Source organism: Trichechus manatus, unplaced genomic scaffold, assembly GCF_000243295.1.
Source record: "Trichechus manatus latirostris isolate Lorelei unplaced genomic scaffold, TriManLat1.0 scaffold00006, whole genome shotgun sequence".
NCBI classification, from domain to species: Eukaryota; Metazoa; Chordata; class Mammalia; order Sirenia; family Trichechidae; genus Trichechus; species Trichechus manatus.
In genome coordinates this window covers 283,546-308,675 of record NW_004443942.1, presented here as the reverse complement: position 1 = coordinate 308,675, position 25,130 = coordinate 283,546, and the positions used below count along the sequence as shown (strand labels likewise).

Sequence of the window (25,130 nt, the reverse complement as noted above, 5' to 3'; positions counted from 1 at the left end):
GCCATCCCAGGCCCCACCTAAGCTTCCCTAGTTCCATGAGCTGTCTAATAGCTCTGTCCCCCTGAGGAGGCCCCTGTCTCCTCCAGGCCAGCACCCTACCTGGCTACAACATTGAATATGCTCCAGGCAAAATACTTTGGACTGAACTTTGCGTTTTCACCTTTCTCTATGCCATTTCCAGGACTAATGTGAACATGACCCCTATCCATTCACCTTGGTCACCATCAGATGTCCAAGCTTCCCAAATCATCCATTTTCATATATCCACTCATCCCCATACTGTTCAGTACATATTTTAATTTGACTCCATTTACTGTCCCTTCCTGACTGTCCAAATCTTACGCTTAATGTGCCCTCTGGACTCAAGATCTGTCACCAGAAAAACTCCTACATGATGTTTCTGTTATTCTTCTTTTTCTAATAGAAACTGAGTTGTCCCCTCAGGGCTCTATTTCCCTTGCAGTTCTCCATTGCATTATCCAATACGGTAGCCACTAGCCAAGTGTGGCTACTGAGTCCTTGAAATGTGGCTAGAGCTACACGTGTTGAAATGATAATATTTTTAATATATTTGGCTAAATAAAACATATTGTTAAAATTTTAAAATTATTATCTCTCCCTATAGGGTTGCTATGATTTGGAATTGACTCGATGGCAATGGGTTTCTTTGGGTGTTTGCAGAGGTCAGTTAGCTCAGCTCTCTTATTATGGGATCAAGTGGAAACTGAGGCCTGCAGAAGGAAAGGAACTTGCCCTGGATCACCCTGATAATTAGTGGCTGCACCAGGATTGGAACCCAGATCTCCCAACTCCCAGACCAGGATTCTCTCCACCACCTCACACTGTCCCTGTTCACCACCTCTTCCCTTGCAGAGGTGTAAGGAGAAAGTAAGTAAGTAAGAGCTATTTTTCTTCCCACAGCTCAAGGTTTGTGGATGGGGTAGATGTCCAACTTGTTCTCCATAGCAGCTTTCAAATTGTTTCTTCCTCCTTTCCTTTAAAAAACACAGCTCCTTAGAAGAGCACGTCGTCTGGCTGCTCATTACACCCTCTGTTTATGTCACCTTACGCCTTCCAGTAACTCCTCACTCATTCAAGATTTTAACACCTGGATTATTATTTTCTTTTCCATCCCATTTCTGTCCTAATACTTGGTAACTTCTACATATTGGTGTAACCCAGATTTCCACTATGGCCTCTTGTCACTTTACACGAGCACTTTTGAAAATGCCATCTTCTCCCAGACTTCATTGACTACTGATGGGTTGATGACTTCCATATCTATTTCCAGCCTAAACATCTCTTCTGAGCTCCAGACCCACATACTCAACTGGATGTCTCCACATGGATATTTCATGGAAACTTAACTAATCTAAGTCTGGAAATCCTGGTGGCATAGTGGTTAAGAGCTATGGCTGCTAACCAAAAAGTCAGCAGTTTGAATCCAGCAGGTGCTCCTTGGAAACCTTATGGGACAGTTCTACTCTGTCCTATAGGGTCACTATGAGTTGGAATTGACTTGAAGGCAACAGGGTAATCTAAGTCTGAACTCATCATCTTTCCCACAAACCTGATTCTTCTTTTCTCAAAATCTTGTATATAGAATCAATATCTACCTGTTCATCCAAGCAAGAATTCTGGGAGTCATCCAGATTCTTCTGTACCTCTCAGAGGCCACATCCCATCAGTCACCACCTCCCTTAGCTGCGTCTGTTTTCCTTGAGTCCAGAGTTTCTCTGATTCAATCCTTCCAGAGAGTAAAAGTAGTAGTTAAGAGGGCAAGTCCTAAAGGAAGCATGCCGAGGTTCAAATCATAGTTCCCAGTTTATGCTGTGTTGCCAAGTTACTTAAGCTTTCTGTGCCTTAGTTTTCTTATCTGTAAAATGGGGCTTTAATAATAGTGCTTACCTTGTAAATTTGTTGGTGGGATCAATTGAGTTATAATATGTAAGATGCCTGGCATACAGCATTGTTGTTACGTGTCATTGAGATGATTCTGACTCATAGTGGCCTCATGTTGACCCTGTGACAGAGTAGAAATGTCTCCTAAGATTTTCTTGGCTATAATCTTTATGGAAGCAGATCACCAAGTCTTTCTCCCACAGAGTGATGGGGTGGGTTCGAATATCAACCTTTCATTTAGCAGCTGAGCACTTAACCATTTATGCCACAAGGACCCCTTTTGGCACATAGTAAGTACTCAATAATTTTTAGTGATGCCCATGATGTCGATGATGATGATGCCTGAGTAATGCCAGTAGGAGCAACCCGGATGCGTGAATTGATGAAAGAGATTTGGAGGATATCAACTGCTTCTTAACCAGAATTTCAACCAATCCTTTTTTGGCCTCACTCTACAGTCCTGACTTTAAAGAGACCCAGTGCCTCCAATTATAGGTAGTCCCTGACTTACGACGGGGTTCCATTCCAACAACTCCGTTGTAAGTCAGTTCCGATGTAAGTGGAATACCTCATTTAAAATTTTTTTTCATTATTATTGCTCTTTATTATCAATTTCTTTATAAATCTGATCTTTATTTGTCTTTGGGGGTTGACATGAGAATGATAACATCAGCAAATTACACACTGCAATATTGTATGCAGTACACATTAACGATAAGATGTATAAAAAAAAGAAAACGGATGGTTGTAAGTGTGGTTCGTTGTAACTTGAATATGTTGTAAATTGGGGACTACTTGTAGTTTGTTTCTTATAGGCTTTTCCTACGTAGGCACTTTGCTTTCTATGCTCCACATCTGCACTGTCCAATACAGTAGCCACTAGCCAAATATGGCCATTGAACCCTTGAAATGTGACTAGGGCTGCACATGTTGAAATGGTAATATTTTGGATATATTGGGGTAAATAAAATATATTATTAAAATTAATATCACCTGTTTCTTTTTACTTCCTGAAAAAGAATACTAAAATTCTTAAATTACATACGTGGCTGGTGTTACATTGTTGCTATGCATCTTACAAAATTTTGACATTTCTTGTCTGTTGTCATGTTTCTCCTATTCTCTTTAGTCTTGTGGTTTATACAGTTTAACTCTGTTTTTCTATTTTCATGATGTGTCAGGAGAAAGCAAAGATAAATTCTTGTGTCCCATCTGTCATAGCTTTTCACAATCTAGCCCTTGCTTCTCTTTGTAGTCTCATAACTTTGTGTCCTGTCACCAACCATATGGCCCAGCCACAGTGAATTACTGCTGGTTTTCTGAACACACCAGGAAGCTTCAAGTTTTCATGCCTTTGCTTTCTTTGTTTCCTTTTTCTTGAATACATTTTAACGCCTCACACCTGTCTGCCTAGTAAGTTACTCATTCTTCAAAAACTAACTCAAATTTCACCTCCTGAAAGGAGCTTTTTTTCTGACTCCTCCGTCCAGTTGAGCTAACACTCCAGAGTCCAGAATATTTCCTGCATTTTCTTGCTTGGATACTTCTCTACCCTATAAGGGAACCCATCTGATTCATCAGACCCTCTAGTGTCAAGTTCAGGATCTGACACATAGCAAAAACTAAAAGATGTTTGTCAAATGAATGAATAAAGTCAGTAACAAAGAACTGTGGGGATGCAGAGGAAGGAGAGGCTGACTGAAAAAGTTTCATGCGGGTAGTATTTTTACGCTATTCTTCAGAGACGTTTTTGACAGGTGGAGACAGTGTCAAGAATTTTCCAGGAAGAGGTAACAGGAAGAGCTAAGTTTCTCTGTAAGCAAGGAATATGCTAGCGAAATAGCAAAGGATCCAGTTTGGATGGAGCATTTGTTAGACCAGATTATGCAGGGCCTTGAGGTCATGAAAAGGAGTTTGACCCTTGTTCTGAGGATAATGGAGAGTTACTGACAGGTTTTAAGCAGAGGAGAGAGAGAATTCTGCCGGAGTTTTAGAATTATCACCTCTGAATGCAGATGGAGAATGTATGTGAGAGGCAAGAGTGGAAGCTGGAAGACCAGTGAGTTCATTGCGGCAATCAGGAAATTGATGGTGGTGGTCTACGGGTGGGTCTAGGAGTAGGTGGTGATGCGATGGTTGTTAAGTGAGGATGGAGAGAAGGCGACGACTTCCAGATGCTGGTGGTAGACTGCACAGGACAGATGGAGAGGCAGAGTGAGGGAGGAGGAGTTTCTAGTTTGTGCAAATTGGAGGGCGAGGGTACCATTTTTTGCAACAGGTAACCCCGACGGAGGAACAGGGCAAATCCTGACGCAAGCTCAAGGGCGGACGCCTAGCTCACCTTGTCCCTCGCGCGGCGCCGTCGCGCACCCCCGCGGTTTGGTCGGGGGCAGCCGCCGGCGCTGAGGTTCTAGTTCCGCTTCCGGCTGGAGTCTATCACCTACGGCGACGGCGAGCGGCCATGGCGTACTCCACGGTGCAGAGGGTGGCCCTGGCCTCGGGACTCGTCCTGGCTCTGTCGCTGCTGCTGCCCAAGGCTTTCATGTCTCGCGGAAAGCGGCAGGAGCCGCCGCCGGCGCCCGAAGGTAAGAGCCGGCGACCCGGCCGGGGCCACCGCAGGGTGGGATCAGCGTCTTGTGAGCTGCCCGGCGGGGGCTCCCAGGACTGGGCATCTAACCCCGGCAGCGAGAACGAAGGACGCTACTGAGGGAGGGGAACTCTGGGGTCTCCGGTCCCCACCTAGATATCCGCCAAACGGGCGAGAGAGGGCGGACGGGACGTTTGGGTGGTGCCAAGGCCCACAGGTTCCCTGGGCATCAGTGGGCAGCAGCCCAGCTCCACCGGGCACCGGGTCGCTCCTGGGGTTCTGCCGCTGGGAAGGATCAGGAATCCTGACCTGCATGTCTGGGCACCCTTGCACAGACCCGTTTGAGTTTTGCTCGCAGTCCCTTCTCCCTTCTCTGGTTTAACTCATCTTGTTCAGCATCTGTGGAAGTCCTTTGAGTCAGGAAGGCTCCCAGTTGGGTTCCGCTCTTAGGATTTCCGTGTGCTTTCTGTCGTGCGTTTGTATGAAATAAAATCAGTTTAATTGGTATTGTTAACTTGAATCCGTTGTGTACTGTCAGCTTGATGTAGGGCCCTCACTGCTTCAGGCTCTTTTTGTAGCTTTTAAATATAACTTGAAGATTTTAAATATTCGAATTTTTATTACTGAGGTGGAGATGAACAAATTGTTGTGTTCCCCCTTACTTAAACAATATCTCTTTGTTAATCCTTTATTTTTGGCATGATGTATGTGGTATTTAAAATTCCACCCTGTCACTGCATGGGGGGTGGGGGAGGGAGTTACAGAAAGAGTGAATCTAAAGCCATGCGTGTCAAAGGCTGGGAGAAGGAACTAGAACAATTCTCTAGAGATCATGAAGTTCTGTTGGTAACTTTCTTCTGTAAAATTCCCTCTGTAGTATCCTTGAGACATGGTTTTACAGTCTCTGAAACCTTCTACTGATGTTCAGCCTGTTGATTGTTGGACAGCTCCTTTTGAGCTTCCTCTTCTCTCTAACTTTTGCATACTGGCTGTAGTTTCACCCTCTTTTGCATTATAGATTATAAATACCATAAATGCAGAGTACTAAACTCTAGGGGTGGAGGGAAGATTGAACACAAAATTTGCGTATAATCTTTAAGCTTGTAAAACAATCAACCTGGAAGAGACTTCTAAAAAAATGTTTGCATGTTTGGTCTTTTTTTTTTTTTTTTTCTGTCTTATTACAAAATCCAAAAGTCTTTACTCACTTTGTCTAATGATATTGTCCGCCTTGAAGAAGAGTAAATTAATGATGACCCTAAGCAGTGAAGATTCTTCTAAAAGATTTTTACGGAGTTGAATTCCCATTATGCTGAATTCTCCTGAACAAGTACTATTGAATGTGAGTGGGAAACACTCTTCTGGAGGTTGTAGAGAGTACAGAGTGGAGATTCGACATGGCTCTTTCCTTTGAAAACTGAAGTGCCTGTATTCAATGTTCTCAAAACAAGCACAATTCCTTTCCCACATAACAGTCTTTATGATTGTCTTTTAACAAATATTTATGATGTACCCTTTTACAAAGTGTAGAGAAACTGTGGATTCCAAGAAAAAGAGCCAAATTCCTGCCTTGAGAAACCCACAGTATAGTTGAGAAAAAAAGACATATCAATGAATAAGTGTTAGTTGCAGGTACTCAGATCCACACAGGGAACCAGGAGACGCATGGGTAGTATGGTCAGTTTTATTGGGGGCTTCAAGAAAGGTCTCACAGAGAAGGTACCTCCTTTTTTTGTAACAGCTTTATTGACATATAATTTGCATACTATACAATTTACCTATTTAAAGTTTACAAGTCAGTGGTTTTTAGCATATTCATGGATTTTTGCAATCATCACCACAGTCAATTTTAGAACAGTTTCACCATCCAGAAAAGAAACACTGTACTCATTAGCCATCACTCACCAACCACACCCTCCACCCCTAGGCAACTACTAATCTGTTTTCTGTCTCTATAGATTTGCCTGTTTTTAACATTTCATGTAAATGAAGTCATACAATATATGGTCTTTTCTGACTAGCTTCTTTAACTTAACATAATGTTTTCAAGGTTCATCCATGTTGTAACATGTATCAATACTCCATTCCTTTTTATGGCTGAATATTATTCCGTTGTTTGGTTATACCATATTTCATTTATCCATTTATCAGTTGATGGACATTTGGTTTATTTATACCTTTTAACTATTGACATTTATGTACAAGTTTTTGTGTGAACATATGTTTTCATTTCTCTTGGGTTTGGAAAACGTGAACATTTTAGTGTGGCAGGAACTAAGAGTGGAATTTCTGGGTAATATGTTAATGGTAACTCTGTATTTAACCTTTTGAGAAACTGTCAGACTGTTTTCCAAAGTGGCTGCACCATTTTGCATTCCCATCAGCAGTGTATGAAGGTTCCATTTTCTCCACATTTGCACCAACACTTGTTCTTAAAGAGCTCAGGCTGATAACTGAAAGGTGGCAGTTCAAATCTACCGGCTGCTCCTTGGAAAGTCTATGGGGGGCAGTTCTACTCTGTCGTATAGGGTGACTGTGAGTCGAAATTGACTCGACAGCAACCGATTTGTGTGGGGGCGGGTATCATTACAGCTGTATTTGCATTTCCCTGGGGCGGGTATCATTACAGCTGTATTTGCATTTCCCTGCTGACTAATAACGTTGAGTATCTTTTCTTGTGCTAATTGGCCATGTGTATATCTTCTTTGGAGAAAAGTCTTCATATTCTTTGCCCATTTTTTAATAGGGTTATTTGTCTTTCATTACTGAGTTATAAGAGTTCTATACCTCTCTTAATACCAGGGAGTTGCTTTAATTTTTGGTATTTTACTTCCTGACCTTACAGTATATTAGAAATCCTAAGCTTTTTATATAGGAGCTGCTCATCTAGGTTTTGTCCATTTTGCACTGTTTGGAAACCAAATATATCCCTTTTGCATTTTGTCCTTTTGAATTGGCCTAAAATTCCAGCCTCTTGAAAATTTTTCAGAACATTCATTGTTCCATTCATTTTTTTTTTTTTACCATCTTTCTCAACTATTATATTCATTCTTGATTTAAAAAAAAAAAAACACAACATTTTATTATGGACATTTTCAAACATAATAAAGAATAGAGAAGTAGTAAAATGAATCTACATCACCTTGCTTTAGCAACTATCAATACATGGTCAACTTTGTGTCGCAGATATCCCCACCTACTTTTTCCTCCATATACTGGATTATTTTGAAGCAAATCCCAGACATTATATCATTTCATTCTTAGATAGTATGCATCCAAAAAAAAAATAAGGATTTTTTCTTAGAGCATAATCATAATACCATTATCATGCTTAAAAATCAATAATTCCTTAATGTCATTAAATATCCAGTCAGTGTTCAAATTTCTCCCATTGCCTCATAATTTTTTTTCACAGTTTCACTCATTCATTGAGACCTTGTATGTAGAGTCATTCAGCCAGCTGCCATTTTAATGCTCTGCGCTGTCTCATTCTGTCACCGTGGTCTGCCTGCTTCTTCCCTTACCCCCTTCAGTCTATTCTCAACATAGCAGCCACAGTAATCCTGTTAGAGCATAAGTCATATCATGTCTCTCTTCTCAAAACCCTACAGTGGCTTCCTGGCTCGCTCAGATGAAAGGCCAAAGTCTGTACATGATCTAAAAGGCCCTACCTCTCCCCATTTCCTTCTGCTGTTCCCTCTTTCTCACTTTGCTTTGGCTCCACTGGCCTCCTCCTTGCTGTTCTTTGAACATGCCAGGCTTGCCTCCATCTTAGGGCCTTTGCATTTGCTGTTTCCTCTGACTGCAGTGCTCTTCCCTTGGTTATCTATGTGCCTTATTCCTTCATCTTCTTCAGGTTTTCTTCACTCAAATGATATCTCCTGATGCTTTATCTGGCCACTCCAGCTAAAATCTTAACTTCCCCAGACATGTCTGTCTTAGTTTCCTAGAGTGGAATTGCTGAGTCATATAGTAATTCTATGTTTAACTTTTTGAGGAACTACCAAACTGTTTTCCATAGTGGTTGCACTATTTTACATTCCCACCAGCGATGCACCAGGATTCCAGGTCTCAGCATCCTTGTCAACACTTGTTAGTTTATTTTTCTGATAGTAGCCATCCTAATGGGTATGAGGTGGTATCTCATCTCATTGTAGTTTTGATTTGCACAGTGATTAAGTGCACTACTGCTAACTGAAAAGTCAGCAGTTCGAACCCATCAACCGCTCTGTGGGAGGACGATATGACAGTCTGCTTCCATAAAGATTACAGCCTTGGAAACTCTATGGAGCAGTTCTACTTTGTCCTGTAGGGTTGCTGTGAGTTGGAATTGACTCATTGGCAATGGGTTTGAATGACCAATGACCTTGATCATCTTTTCATGTGCTTACTGGCCATTTGTATATCTTCTTTGGAGAAATGTCTATTCAAGTCCTTTGCCCATTTTTAATTGTCTTTTTGTTATTGAGTTATTTAATCTATAATCCTTGTGACAACCCTGAAAAGTAGACATTATTATACCCATTTTGCGTATGAAGAAAATTAGCTGTAGCAAGGATAATTTAACCTCCACTTAAATAGTTGGAGGCATAGCCAAAATCTTAACTAATAACTGGCTTAAAAGATGTTATTCATTATACTTCACTTTGCTTCCTCCTGTGTAACACAGCTTCTTGTCATCATTGCGAACCATTGAAAGCTTTTGACCAGATCAATGACAAAAACTATTTAGAGTTACACCTTAGGAAGATTACTCTGTTAACAAAACAATAATAGTTAACATGTATTGAGCTTATGGTCCAGGCCCTGTGCTAAGCAACTTAGACACACAGTTATCTCTTTTAGTAATATATAGGATGAATTGGGAGTGGAGAGGTTGATAAAAGATAAACTAGCAGAAAACATCAAAGCAGTGAACAACAAATTGGTGTTAGGTAGGAGGGGAATGTCAGAAGATGGGGCTCTTGGAGGAGCTTGGTGAGGAAGAAGCAGGAAGAGCTATTATCCTGGCCTCTACTTTAAGCAATGCTGAATTAAATATAGTCTCTATAACTTCCTCAGTATTTAGGGAGAAGCTTACCTATCTTAAGAAACTGGCCCATTAAGACGTTTTGGACTACCGTAGTCAGAAATATAAACACATTTAGTTCTTTATTAATTTATTTGCTCTAAGAATGAAATGCTGCAGATGGTTTAATGTTGCTTTCAGAAAGCTCTTTTGTTAACAGTGCTGGAATTATTGTTTTTAGCCTTATGGGATGGTTATTAACAAGCAACAGTAGAGCTTTACTCTGTAAGATCCATTAAGTTTTTTTAGTCAAGCTTAAATGATATCCTAAGTGAAATTTTAATAATTAAATAAACCTAATATGGGGAAAGCTTTCAATAACAATTAGGATTTAGTCAAGTTCCATTTTATGGAATACTTAAGTACATATAGAGATAGTTAATACAGCTATTTTCTACATTGGAAAGCCTGCAATTTTAATGTTTTGGTATACTAGAAGTTCTCTTCTCTTTAGCTGTTTTTTTTTTTTTTTTTTTTTTTAAGCACGAACTTTAAAAAAAAACACACAGATCCTGCTTTTACTGTAGCTATAAAGCAGAAATTTTGTAATAGTGAAAAATTGGAAATAACCTAAGTGTCCATCAGCTGGAGAATGGGTAAATAAACTGTGATATAGTCATACAATGAGATACTACATAGCAGTCTGAATGAATGAGCTAGAGCTACATGTATTAATATGGATGCATTTTTGAGCCAAAATATTAATCCTTATCCAGAAAAAAGGCAGAAAAGGGAAGTTGCATAAGCATAAGTAGTATGATACCAAAAACCAAACCTGTTGCCGTTGAGTCGATTCCGACTCATGGTGACCTCATGTGTTACAAAGTATAACTGCCCCATAGGGTTTTCTTGACTGTACATGAGTTGGAATCAGCTTGACAGCAATGGATTTAATCTTTACAGAAGCAGATTGCCAGTCCTTTCTTCTGTGGTACCACTGGGTAGGTTCAAACCACCAACCTTTAGGTTAGTGGTTGAGCGCAGTTTTAATATATTCAGGACAATACTGTATATTGTTTATGGATGCATACTTTACATAGTAAAAGTCTAAAAGCATGAGTTGTAATGATAAACACCAAATTCAGAGTTGTAGTTGTCTCAGAAAGGGTGAGGGAAGAGTACACAAGGAGCTTCCATTATATCTGGGTGGTAGGTATACAAGTGCTTATATATTATCATCTATACTTTTATTTATACCTGGAGTATTTCATAATTAAAAATATTATTTGAAAAAAATTATTGCAACTAGAAATTTTCAAATGTTTTACAGTTATTATGTTTACTTTTTAAACATTCCAGCCTCTTCAGTTCTAAGACACATAGTGTTACCATGATCCAAGAGTTGAGATTGCTCCCTGTTTAGGCCAATTAACTTTATGAAAATCTCTTCTAAATTCAGCCTCTTGCCTCACCCTGCCATCTCAAGCGTACCCTTGGTCACAGGTGGCAGAGATTATAGATCTCAAGCCTAAAGATCTAAGAAAAAGAATCTACAAAGAAAAGAAACGCAGGAGGGGGGCAGGTTTTGGAGGGTGAAAATGAGTTTCATTTTAGGTTTGAGATGATAGACATACAAAAGTATGTATATACTAATGAGAGTTAGAGATAAGGGACAAGAACTTGGGGGAAAGGTTAAAGTAGAGTTATAAATGTTGGAAATTATGACAGATGCCTTGAGAATGACTGAGTTTGCCAAGGGAGAAAGGAAAGAACAGAGGTTGAGACAAAAATCTTGGGAGGAGCAGGTTAAAGAAGAACCAGTGAAAGAGACTGAAAAGGACTAGATTGAAGGACCAGACAGTGGGAAAAGAAGAGCATAGGAGAGTAACATAGAGATTAAGATTTATTCAGATTAATCCAATATTTATTGAAAGACTACTCTGTGATCACTTTCTGTGTTGCGGAGAAATCTAAAAGTGAGAACTGAAAAAATGCCATTGGATTTGATGGTGAAGTTACAGTTACTGTGTTTTAACTACACTCCTTGACTGCAACCTGAAGAGAGGGACTCTGTTTTATTTGTCATTTTAATCTCAGTGTCTGGCATAGTGCCTGGCGAGACTAGTAAGTGTTCATTAGTAAATATGTAAATTTACGGGCTGAATATAAAATGCTCAGATTTCTCCTAAGATATAGAACATGTTTTTACCACTCACCCTATCTGTTCCCATTGCTCTTTAAATCCGTCTCCTACCTTTGAAAGTAGTTTTCTCTACTTTCTCAACAACTCTTTGATTCCCGTCTCAAATCTGGTTTATGTATTTGTCTGTCTTTATCAATATACTCTTTTAAATCAATTTAATTTAATCACCATCTCTTTATCTATAACCTCTTTTTAATCAGTTCTGATCAACCTCTTTTTAAATTCAATTTCATCAACTTAATTAATTTTTAATCAATTTTAAGAGGCTTCTCCACTTCTTTCCACATATGTTCATTGAGTTTTGCTTTTTGAAATGCTATATTGTACTTCCTTTCTTACCCTTACGACTCATTATTATCTGACTTTTTGATTATAGCCATCCTAGTGGTTGTGAAGTAGTATCTCATTGTGGTTTTGATTTGCAATTCCTTAATGACTAATGACATTGTGCATCTTTCATGTACTTATTGGCCATTTGTATATCTTCTTTGGAGAAATGTTTATTCAGATCCTTTGCCCATTTTTTAATTTGCTCCTTAGATTCAAGTTCACTGATTCTTTCTTCTGCCAATTCAAATCTGCCATTGAGCCCCTCAAGTGGATTTTTTCATTTCTGTTGTTATACTTTTCAGCTCCTGTATTTCTGCACAGTTTTTAAAAATTTCTGTCTCTGTGTTGAAATTCTGTTTTATTCCTGTATCATTTTCCTGATAACTTTTAGCTGTTTATCTATATTTTACTTTAGTTCTTTGAACATATTTAGTACTGTTGTTTTAAAGTCTTTGTCTAGCATGTCCATTATTTGTCCTTCCTCAGGGATGGTTTAAGTTATTTTATTTTGATCTTTTGATAGACCATCCTTATCTATTCTTATGCCTTGTGATTTTCTTGTTGAAACTAGGACACTTAACTGTTATACTGTGTTAACTTTGGAAATCAGCTTCTTCACCTTCCCTAGGGTTTGCTTGTTTTCTTCTATTATTATTGCTATTATTATCATCATCATTTTTAGTTGTTGAAGGCTGTAGTCATCAGCTTCAACACCAGGCTCCCCACCTGGGTGCACCAGCTGTAGCCACTCCAACACTAGATTCCCTGTCTGAGTGGACTACTGTGGTTGTTTCAGCACCAGACTCTCTGCCTGAATGTGCTGGCAGCTTCAGCTGCCCCAAGATAGCTTCGCCAAGCCAAGGAGTGGGTGGGTCACCCATGGGTAGAGAATCAGTGCTTTCCTGCTATTTATATGTCACTGTTTTCTTGATTTAAAGTTCTCTTAGATGCTCTAACCCTTTGACTGGTTTCCAGAGGTCTGAGACTGTTGAGTCCATCAATTTCTCCTTGTTTTTTTCTTGTTTTGTTCTTGGGGGATGGGAGCATGCTATTGCTTATTACACTACCATTTTGCTCTGCCTCCTCACTTAATTTTAATTAGCTCTGTCACCTAGGTAGCTTAGAATTTCTTCTTGAGCCTAATAACTACAGTCCAATTAAATTTCCTCTGAATGCAGCATCAACATCTGGAAGTTAATGTTTGAAAATGTGTGTTGAGTTGTCTTAGTTATCTAGTGCTGCTATAACAGAAATATCACAAGCAGATGGCCTTAACAAACAAATTTATTCTCTCACAGTTTAGGAGGCTGGAATTCCAAGTTCAGGACACCAGCTCTAGGGGAAATCTTTCTCTCTGTGTTGGCTCTGGAGGAATGTCCTTGTCATCAATCTTCCCCTGGACTAGGAGCTTCTCAGCACAGGGACCTCAGGTTCAAAGGACATGCTCCGCTGCTGGCTCTTCTTTCTTGGTGGTATGAGGTTCCTCTCTGCTCACTTCTCTCTTCTTTTATCTCTTGTAAGATAAAAGGTGATGCAGACCATACCTTAGGGAAACTCACCTTACAAGGATCAGGATGTGATCTGAGTAAGGTTGTTGCATCCCACCCTAATCGTCTTTAACATAACCTAATCTTGTCTCATGAACCACAGGCAGAAATTAGGATTTACAACACACAGGAAAATTACATCAAATCGCAAAATGGAGGACAACCACACAATACTGGGAATCATGGCCTAGCCAAGGTGATACATATTTTTGGGGGACACAATTGAATCCGTGACATCAGTCTTCCCCTACCCATAAGCCTAGGTTCCCAGTTTCCTCATTGTCTTCTCTTAGTATCTTAAACTCCTGAACTTGGATTTTTCTGACTCCTCCTCCATTAGTGGAGCCCTGGTGGCATAGTGGTTAAGAGCTCAGTTGCAAACCAAAAGACTGGCGGTTCAAATCCATCAGCCACTCCTTGGAAGCCCTATGAGCCAGTTCTACTCTGTCTTATAGGGTCGCTATGAGTCAGAATTGACTCGATGGTAGAGGGTTTTTTGTTTGTTTGTTTGTTTCCTCCATTAGCTCTACATTCTATTCAATATTAAGTACTGCTGGTAATTACATGGTAATACTCTTGGACCTATCCTTTCCTTTTTATATCTACAACCACCACCTCCTCAGGCCCTTGCATCTCAGAACTGGATTACTGTAATAGCCTTCTTGCTGATTTGCCATACCCTAGTTTCTCTTTATGTTAGGTCCTATACTCAACTTTTATATTAATCTCTTTCAAACATCTTTTTCATTAAGTCATTCCCTTGATCCAAGGCTCACAGTATCAAATTCATGCACCGTAGATGAGCATTTAGACTCCTCCCAACCTCTACTTCCCTGCTTATCTCTTGTTACTTTCCCAAATTGAGCCAAATTAATTTGGCAGTTAGCCTCATTTAATGGTTTCTTTGTTCCCATCTCTTTCTATAGCACACACTCTTCTTTCCTCCTGTTTTGTCTTTGCTCCTCTGCTATTCTGAGTCTCTCATTCCCTTCAATAGTTGATCCTATCTGATTCCTCTCTTTTTTTTTTGATGCACTGCTTCTGAAAAGCATTGTTCCATGTGGGAACTGTTGTTTCTATTTTGTTTTTGGCTCTCCTCCTTTCCTACCTGCAGCACAGAGTACTGATTGTACTCGGTATCCAATAAATCTTCCTGACTGACAGATCTATAAATGTTTGAGGAGAGGATATGTGTAATGTTTAGATCGTCATTCTTCAATTTTAGAAATGCAAAATAAATGCCTTTTATGTCATTATCTGGTTTTCATTATTATTATTTTGTTTTATGCCATGTCTTGATAACATTGTTTTCAGTACAGTAAAATGAACTTCAACAATATATTACTATAAATACTAAAGCAAGTTTATGGAATACTAGCCACCTGATATGTCATATTCTCTCAAGAGAAAGGTTAGTTTCCTGGATGCTGGCTAGGCTTTTTTGAAAGTGCATAGTAGCTTTATAGCCAGTACATACCATTTAATATATTAAGATCCTTGACAATTTAAAAGAGACATAGTCACTAGCAACCAGAATAAGAGGTGGTGACCTGGTTTCCTCCTCCTCTTTTCTGAATCTATGCTTCTTTTGCAGACCTGCTTTTAAAAAGAAGTAGTTCATAATTACTATAATTCCCATGTCATCCATAGTTAATATTGGGAGGCAAAAAAAGATTATTAGAGGGTGGCTTGGCTGAGGGAGCATTAAAGGCAGAAGGCAGCTTCCAACCCCAGTGACTAGCTGCCTTACCTTCCTGCCTGTCATTCTAAATGTGATATGGCAGTCTCTACCTATTCACCAAACCCATTTGTCTTCCTTTTGGGTCCACAACTAGACTACATTTCACAGTAAGAAAGAAGCAGCCTCTTTTTTTCTTACCTTAGGAGCAGAGAGTTGATTTAAAGATATTCCGCAGTCCATAGTATATTAACATCATTATGCAAGGATCCTTTCTTATTCTTTTATTTTTAACACTTTGTCCCCAATCTACATGCCCCTTCCCTTCCCTGCTTATGTGTACCCACTCTAATCTGTTTATGTCCTTGTACGTACATATTTAAGGAGCCCTGGTAGTGTAAAGGTTAAGCACTCAGCTGCTAACTGAAAGGTTAGTGGTTCAAAACCACCAGCTGCTCCATGGGAGGAAAGACCTGTTGATCTGCTCCCGTAAAGGTTTCAGCCTAGGAAACACTATGGGGCAGTTCTACTCTGTCCTCTAGGGTCGCCGTGAGTCAGAATCAACTCAACAGCACACAACAACCACACTACCTACGTGTTTGCTTGAAAAATATGTAGTATAGTTATGTATGTCTTCAATGTACATAATGATGTTTACTTATTTTCTTACTTAGTGCAGTGTTTTTTAAATGTAATCATTTTGCTGTAGGAATATCTAAAGTGTGAGTTCTAAAAACTACATAGAATTACATATTTGTATTCACTCTATTTAAATTTTCCAATTTTCCACTTACGGAAATAAAAGTTACTTCAAGCTCCCTGCTACAACATCACTATAGCTAACATTCTCACACAGATCTATAAAGACTATAAATACGATATATACAGCTTTATTTGAGAATTTCTCTGGGATTTATCCAGAGTGAGATCACTGGATCACGGGGCATATACCTACTTTATGTCATTAAGTAGAGTCACATTACTTAGTAGAATGACTGTATTGTAACCACAGTACATGAGAGTTCTTGCCTCCCAATGTCCCGGTTAACACCATTTTAATTTTTGCCTTTCTGGTGGGTATAAAGTGGTATCCCATTGTTTTAATTTTATTTCTTTAAATTTGATCATCTCTTTATGTACTCGTTAGCCACTTAGGCTTCCCTTGTGTGAGTTCCCTACTCATATCTTTTGACCATTTGTCTGTTGGATTTCCTGTGATGTTCATGTTGAATTGTAGGAATTCCTTGTATATTTAGATATTGAATCCCTTGTCAGTTTTAGATTTTGCAAATCTTTTCCTCTTTTGTCATTTATCTTAACTCTGCTCATGGTGTTTTTTATTGAACAGAAATCCATAATTTTGCTGAACTCAAATCCAACAATTTTTCATTTTACAGTTTGTATTTTTAGAGTCTTATTTATGAAGTCTTTCTGCTTTTTAGTGTTTTCTGCTCTATAGTGCTACCTCCCAGGGGTTTTATGATACAAGTCTGTTTACCTGGCCCTCTGAAGATGTGTCTTTCCTTTTTTTTCTCAATTATATTTCTCAGGAGAGTTGGCAGTTGGTGTTAATGTTTAGCTGCTCTTGATGGAGGAAAAAATGCAAGAAAATTGATGTACCATTTCCCTCCTCTACGCCCTGCTCTTCCACTCACAAAGTTGGGTCTCTCTGACCCTGTTTGTAGTACCTGAATCCTGTCTGCTCAGCCATTGGTGATTGGGAAGGGATGCTTACCTAGCTGAGTACACAAAATCTTCCTCCTAGGAATTTGGAATTAGGTCTAAGAGATATTAACCAGTCTCTGCTGATCTTGTGAAGGACATGCAAATTAAGGAGTTTTAGGATGACCGCCTTCCACAAAGGTTTGTAGAAGTGGTCTACAGAGAAAGGAGAATGAAGAAGATGTGCACAGAGAACAGAAAAAAGCCTTATGGCCACATAGAGAGATTGAGAGAATGAGAGAGTAGCTGTCTTGGTTCCTGATGACTTTCCAGTTTCTAGTTCTATTCTCTCCTGAGACTAGTTTGAATTTCCTTATATGTATTAGTTAGAGGTAGCTAACTGCTGTAACAGATAGACTCTTTAGTGTATAATGGCCCTAACACAATAGAAATTTAATTCTCACATAAACAGTTCCAGATGGTTCTAGGCTGGTGGGGTGGCAGTAGTGGAGGGCTGTGTGCCACATAGTTATTCAGGAACCCAGGCTGATGGAGGCTCTGCTGTTTTCAACATATTGCTTCCAGGGTCTCCTTGGGTGTCAGCATCCAGCTTGCAGAAGGGACAGAAACATGGATTTTAATACATGGGAGCTTTTTTTAGGCAAGGCCTTGAACTAGCACGTTACTCAGATTCCTTTGGCTGGAACTCAATCCCATGACCACATTTAACTGTATGAGAGGCTGTGAAATGTCGTCTAGTTGTGGACTAAAAAGGAAGAAAAATGGGTTTGGTGAACAGCTAAAGACTGCCACATCACATTTAGAATCTGTTTGGTACCTCTGTATCCTTATAGTCAAGTTCCAGGTTTTTCTTAAACTTGCTTTGAGTTGGCTTCTGTTATTTGTACCTCATTGCATAAAGTATTTTCATCATAATGATATTTGAAATAGTAGAAGAAATAGACACAGTGTATTTTATTTTCTCAGGAAAACTGGGTCGATTTCCACCCATGATGCATCATCACCAGGTGCCCTCAGATGGCCAGACCCCTGGGGCTCGATTCCAGAGGTCTCACCTGGCAGAGGCATTTGCAAAGGCCAAAGGAGCAGGTGGAGGCACGGGAGGAGGAGGTACTGGAAGAGGCCTGATGGGGCAGATTATTCCAATCTATGGTTTTGGGATTTTCTTATATATACTGTACATTCTATTTAAGGTAAGTGGAATCATCTTGGTCATGTTATATCAATGAAAATTTGTTATCATCAAAAAATCACTGTCTTCATTAAAATCTTTTATAGTTCATAACCTCTCTCAAATCCATCATCTCTTTAAACCTTGCCTCCTCTTTGTGAGGTGCTTAGGATAGATATTATCTCAGTTTTACAGATGAGAAAATCTTTCCTTAGAGTTTAAGTGATTTGCCTAGAATTGACAACTAAAAGGGTAGAACCAGGACTTGAACCTGGGTCTTCTGGTTCCTAATCCAGTGAGCATTCTAGTTTAAAGACAAAAAAAAAATTGAGCATCTTCGCCAGCTGAAAATTCATAAAGATGTTCTAAGAGCAGCTTTATTATTAGGATTGGCAGAGTGATTTCCAAGTAGCAGCTGTGAAGCCAAATAATGACTGTATCAACACCACTTTCTCCTCTCAACCCCACGAGTATGAGGTGCTGATTTAACATTATCTCCAGTAATTCTCCTGAGGCAGAACTATCATGTTCTGCAAATAAGCCTAATATTTCCTAGCTTTGGGGAGACATGATTTGGATCCTTTAAAAGCAGACCCACAACTAAGTTCCACCTCCAGGCAGGCTTTTGCAGGCCATGGGCTTAATGCACTGTGAGGTGGAGGCAGAAATTCGCTTTGCTCTCCTAACTAGAGTAAGATCCTTGTTGCCCAGGAATTCTGCAGGTAGCCTGTGTTGACTCTACAAGAGTGCTTCTAGGGGCTGCACATCTCCATCTAATTGACCATGGGTAAGGCAGGTGACCTGTAGGGAGATTTTTTTCTCCTGTGCCTTGATAATTTTTTACTTGGAGTCCATCTCGTCTTTTGGTGGCTTTTTTGTTTTGTTTTGAGATGCTTCTCTAATGTTGCTATTTGATTTGTGACCTTATTTTGTCTCTCAACCTTTCATTTTTTTTTTCATTTAATATGAGGGGTTCCATGACTTTGAGGTTCTGAGCTGCTGTTGATGTGCTGTACCTCCTTCAATTCTCAGCTCTCAAAGGGGAAAACGACTGCAGAGGATCGGAAGTGCTCTACTGCCACACCTGGAAGCACCCACCGGAAAATTAGTAAGTGCTCCTTCTCAGTGTATTCACAAGTGTTATTGAGTAAGATAGCTGTAAGTATAGCCAGAGAGACAATCTTTGGGTATGACATAAAAGCATTTCTCAAAAGTTGCTTGAAGTTAATCTGATGTCACTTTTATCTTAACTCTGGGAATTCTCAAATGTTGGGCTTTTGAGGGAAAGATAGTTATAAAAGCTACAGAACCACCATTTCACATTGGGAATGGGTTACTTCTCATTTTCAGGCTTCAGAGTACTGGTAGCAAATATCTTTATTTCACAGAGAGGAAAGCTGAGGCAAAGAAATCAAGTCATTGCCAAAGCCAGTTATTAGATTTTAGGAACAGAGTTTAACACTTCTGACTCTTGGAACATGGTCATCAAATATTTATTGACCACCTAGAATATTCTGTGTTCCGTGGGGAAATGAAAATGCATAAGGCATGGTTCTTTCCTCTAAGAATTTATAGTCTACAATGAATGTCAGGAAAAATAACTTGTTAACTACCTAGAACAATGAGACACCATCTCAGCCTGGCAGTAACAGCACTGATCAAAAAAACAGAAAACAACAAATGCTGGTGAGGTTGTGGGGAGATTGGAAGATGAAAATACAACCACTATGGAAAACAGTATGGCACTTCCTTAAAAACGTAGAAATAGAAATACTGTATGATCCAGCAATCCCACTCCTAGGTATATATCCTAGAGAAATAAAAGCTGTAACATGAATAGACATATGCATACCATGTTCATTGCAGCAGCATTCAGACAGCAAAAAGATGGAAACAACTTAAATGCCCATCAACGGATGAATGGATAAACAAACTGTGGTACGTACACACAGTGGAATACTACACAACAATGAAGAATAATGATGAATTCACAAAACATCTGTCAACATGGATCTGGAGGACATTATGCTGAGTGAAGTAAATCAATCACAGAAGGACAAATATTGTATGAGACCACTGTTATAAAAAGCCAAGAATAGATTTACACACAGAAAGAAACGTTCTTTGATGTTTATCAGGGATGGGAGGGAGAGAGAGGGAGAATCACTAGCTAGATAGTAGACAAGTGTTAATTCTGGTAAAAGGAAAGGCAATACACAATATGGGGGAAGTCAGCACAATGTGACCAAAGCAAAGGAAGACACTGATAGATCTGCAAGAATAAAGGGCAGTTGTGGTAAATGCTATAACATATAAAGTCTTACAAACAATTTGTGAGTAGATACATAGGCAAATATGTATGCTAAATAGGTGAGGGAGGTCATACGGGAGTATACTCATGTACATATATAGGTATGATTGTGGATATTTCTACATATATATCTGTAAATGCTGCATGTATACTCATATATGTATCTGATAGAGCGCATGAGGGCACAGTTATAGAAACTACTTAGACATCGGGACTAAACTACTGGACTTGAAGGCCAAGGCCCATAGTCTCGGAGGACATCTAGATCAACTGGCAAAACACAGTTCATAAAGATAATGTTCTACGTCTTAGTCTGGTGAGTAGCATTTGGGGTCTTAAAAGCTTGCGAGTGGCCAACTGAGAAGGAACTATTGGTTTCTTCCTGCCTGGAGCAAAGGAGAATGAAGAGAACTGAAGACTCAAGGAAACAATTAGTCCAAAGGACTAATGGCCCACATGAACCACAGCCTCTAACCTGACACCAGAAGAGCTAGATGGTGCCTGGCTGCCACTACCGACCACTCTGACCTGGATCACAATAGAAGGTCTCGGTTAGAATGTAGAACAAAATCTAGATTCTAAAAGGAAAAAAAAAAGACTTAGTGGTCTGAAACAGACTGGAGAAACCCCCAAGACTATTGTCCTAAGACAGCCTTCTAACTTGAAACTGAATACACTCCCAGAGGCCACCTTTCAGACAAATAATAGATAGGACTATAAAATAAATAGTAACGTCTGTAAAGAATGTGCTCCTTAGAATAATCAATTATATGAGACTAAAAGGGCAACATTTGCCCAAAACCAAAGATGAGAAGGCAAGGAGAGACAGGGAAACCTGACAAATGGAAAAGGGGAACCCAGAGAGGAAATGGGGAGAGTGCCAACACATTGTGGGGATTGCAACCAATGTCATGGAACAATTTGTGTATGAATCATTGACTGGAAAATTTGCTGTGTAAACTTTAACCTAAAGCACAATAAAATGTTAAAAAAAAAAAAAGTTAGCTACCTAGAAAGAAGGTATTTGGCAAAAGCATTATGAGAAATCATATCTAACTGGAGTAGCTGTGGAGGAGAGCCAACCGCAAATGATCAGGCAGATAGGATGGGTTGAGTAAGACAGGGGCAGGTAAACATGAGGTCTTAAGCTTATGGAGAATTTGAGGAGTGTTCATGTAGGGCAGTTGTGAGAAAGATGTCCTGACAAGTAGGTAGGTTGTGGCCAGATTGTTGAAAACCTTGGAGGCTAAACTACTTTATCCTGTGGATAATGAAGCCTCATCAGAAGTTTTTAAAAGAAAGACAGCAAAATGAAGTGTGGCTGAGCCACCAAAGCATCTGCTTTTTGGATTTCTTCCTGGATCCTCTATGGAAATAGATACATCCCAGTCATATTCTGTGTCCTTTTTGGAAATCTTCTGGTGCCCAAAGGCTTCTTTTGCCGCTCTCAAAATGTTTTGATTTGGCCCTTTTTTCTTTTTGGATGTGTGCATTTATTGCTATAAACTGACTGAGCACTGCTTTTGCTTTGTCCCAAAGGTTCTGGTAGGATGTGTTTTTGTTCTCATTTGATTCTATGAATTTCTTTATTCCATCCTTAACTTCTTCTATAACTCAGTAGTTTTTGAGCAAGGTGTTGTTCGGTTTCTTTTTGTAAATCTTAAATATTCAAGAAATCCTTTAAGAAAGTTGTTATTATGGTCTTAATTGAGATAGTTTCTAACCAACAGTGACAGTAAATGCATCAGTAAACTCATTTTAAAAAGAGTTATGGACTTTGTAAAGAGAAGCAGATTCTGTATCCTGTCATATAGTGCAATTAAAACAGAACAAAGTAAATCAAATGAATTCCTAAGAGCAGATGTTTTAATAATAATAATGGTAATGGAATTATATCAGCTTCTTATCCTTCAATTTGGAATTATACAGAAAATAAAAATAACCTGAGCACTTACGTGGTGCAGTCCTCTAAACACTTTACAAGCGTTAACTAAATGCGTGGAAGTGTGTTCTAGAAGAGCTAAAGGGCCTTTAAAATATTACGTTTTACAGTGATTCTCTAAATGTATCTAAGTAGAACGGTATTCCGCTATAAAATTTAAAAACTAGATTATCTATATAATGAAGATTTTATTTTCTTACTACTTTAAAGTCATTTCAAGTACTGAGTGATTGATTTTTTCTGTTCTACATTTAGGGTCTTATTGTTATTCCAATAGATAGATGTACCCCATACTACCCCAGTTAAGAAAACTGCTTCTAGGAGGCAGGGTTACAGCAAGCCTGGCCCCTCTTAACCCAAGATGAGGGGGTAGAAGACCTTGGGGAGGGAGGTCTTAGCTCTAGTTCAAGACTTCTTCTATGTAAACTATTACCTGCCAGATATAGCTTCACACCTTAGATACAGGTGAAATATTGCTCATTGCAGGGTCTTAACTCCTTTTCTAAAGTACCTTATAGGTTTGGTACCTTACCCTCAAACGTCATCAGGATCAATAAGTGTATGTTTGTCTTCTGCATTTCTTCTTGGGTGACTTTGTAGGGGTTTTCACTCCTAGGTATTTTCTTTAGCTGGTCTTGCTGGATTTTGTGTGTAAGAGGGGGAGTGATTTGTTCATCACTCACTAAACATGTCCTATAGATCTGTATGCCTAGACCTTAGTACCTTTTTCATCTTGGTTGGATTAACTGAAGAAACTCTGTTTCTTTTCTGAGTCCCAGAACCAGCCTGGATTATTGTAGACTGTCACAGCCAGCAGTGTTTCAGAAAAGGGCTTAGGGAGTTGTCAGTGATGGTTCTCAGATTGATGCTTATTTTTCAGCCAATTTTGAGCTTGCTCAACTGCAAGAAAAACTGAAGGAGACAGAGGAAGCCATGGAAAAATTAATCAACAGAGTGGGACCTAATGGTGAGAGGTAGGTTTTCAGACCATTTCCCATTTAGGGAGTCAGCTTGAAATTTTGCTTATCTTTGATTTATGGGCCACTTATTTTCATTTTATGTAATTGTCACTTTATTTATCTTGTACATATCATTTCTCATATAACATTGCCATTTTCATACTATAAGCAATTTCAGTTTTTCAAGAGAAAAAGCATATGTTCAGTGTTATGCAAATTATTGAGTAAATGAATAAATATGTGAGAGTAAAATATACAGTTTCTGAAACTTCATCTTAATGCTTATGTAAAAATGGAAATAATGAGAAAGGTTTTTAATATTATCTAAAAGAACTTTTCAGACATAAGATAGCTTTTACTTGTAAGCATTGTAAGTCAATATACATGTTTAAATAATGAAGCCTCCTGAGAGGTTGGTATTGTGCCACGCATGTCTGATATTAAGTACAATATCCAGCCTAAGGATAGAAAGACTAAGGAAAGGATCTAGGAATCAGAATGGAGGTGTCCTCACTTCTGTTCTATAGTCAGCAAAATTTCCCTCCTGGAGAAGCATGTCCAGTGCCAATGATTCACCTCCCAGAAGTATGGCATGGCCGAAGGGGAGTGGTGAGGGTGCAACCTCTGTTAGCAAACGGCCCTGACAGGCATATTGAGTATACATGCAGGACTAGATTTCTGGTGTGGGTTGCTGGAATGTAAGCTCTTTGAGGACAATTTGTTCTGTTTTATTTATTGTGTTCACATAGTAGGTACTAAGTAAATACTTGTTGGAATAAGAATAGATATTCACTTTTGATACAAGCATTTGTACATATATTCCTTGGAGAAGAGTAAATCATGGCCATTCCCTGACTGATACATTCTGGGGCCTACTGGTCATGTCTGATAGATGTCTGCCTTATCCTCATCAAACGATAAATGTTTCTTGAATGAATGAAGGTCCAAAATGGAACATATCATCCATACCCAGCTGAACCTATTGTATCTTAGTATTCCCCATCTCAGTAAATGGCTCCACCATCTGCTTAGTTACTCAAAGTAGAAATTAGATGTCATCCTTGATTAACCCTTTCCTTCCCTTCCCTTATCTCATCAATCACCGTGTCTTGTCATTTCCACCTAATAAATCTGTCTCCCTACAAAAGACTTAAGTTGCATAAGGGTCAGGGATTATCCTTCTTATTCCCAGAGCCTAGCACAGGCCGATAGTAAGGTCTAAAAAAGTATTAGTTGAAATGGATGAAAGAATGACTGAGGGAGTATCTTAATTATATAGTGCTGCTATAACAGAAATACCACAAGTGGATGGCTTTAACAAAGGGAAATTTATTATCTCACAGTTTAGGAGTCTAGAAGTCTGAATTCAGGGCACCAGCTCCAGGGGAAGGCTTTCTGTCTCTGTCCGCTCTAGGGGAGGGTCCTTGTCTGGGAGCTTCTCAGTGTAGGGACCCTGGGTCCAAAGGACGCATTCCACTCCCAGTGCTTCTTTCTTGGTGACATGAGATCCCACTCCTCTCTGCTCACTTCTCTCTTTTATATCTCAAAAGAGATTGACTCTCAAGATTCAGCCTCATGCTGTAGATTGAGTCCTGCCTCATTAACATAACTCCTCTGATCCTGCCTCATTAACATCATAGGGGTCAGGATTTACAACACATAGGATAATCACATCAGATCACAAAATGGAGGACAACCACAGGATAATGGGAATCATAGCCTAGCCAAGCTGACACACATTTTTGGAGGACACAGTTCAATCTATAATGGGGAGGGAATACTTTTACTTTTGACATAGGTCAGAACTAC

General features: G+C 39.3%; 1 protein-coding gene across 2 annotated transcripts in view; it reads left to right on the top strand.

Moving 5' to 3' along the window:
* The first annotated feature begins 4,332 nt into the window (after positions 1 to 4,332).
* Positions 4,333 to 25,130, top strand: part of RIC3 (RIC3 acetylcholine receptor chaperone) — a 33,170-nt gene continuing 12,372 nt past the window's right edge. Inside the window, exons 1-4 of one of the 2 annotated variants that reach the window (XM_004369616.2) lie at positions 4,333 to 4,487; positions 17,905 to 18,131; positions 19,142 to 19,217; positions 23,243 to 23,336. In XM_004369616.2, the coding sequence (XP_004369673.1) occupies positions 4,364 to 4,487; positions 17,905 to 18,131; positions 19,142 to 19,217; positions 23,243 to 23,336 (521 nt within the window). In that variant the 5' untranslated portion in view covers positions 4,333 to 4,363. Of the gene's footprint in view, positions 4,488 to 17,904; positions 18,132 to 19,079; positions 19,218 to 23,242; positions 23,337 to 25,130 lie in introns of those variants that run through there. The other variant, XM_023737030.1, reaches the window with a different exon arrangement.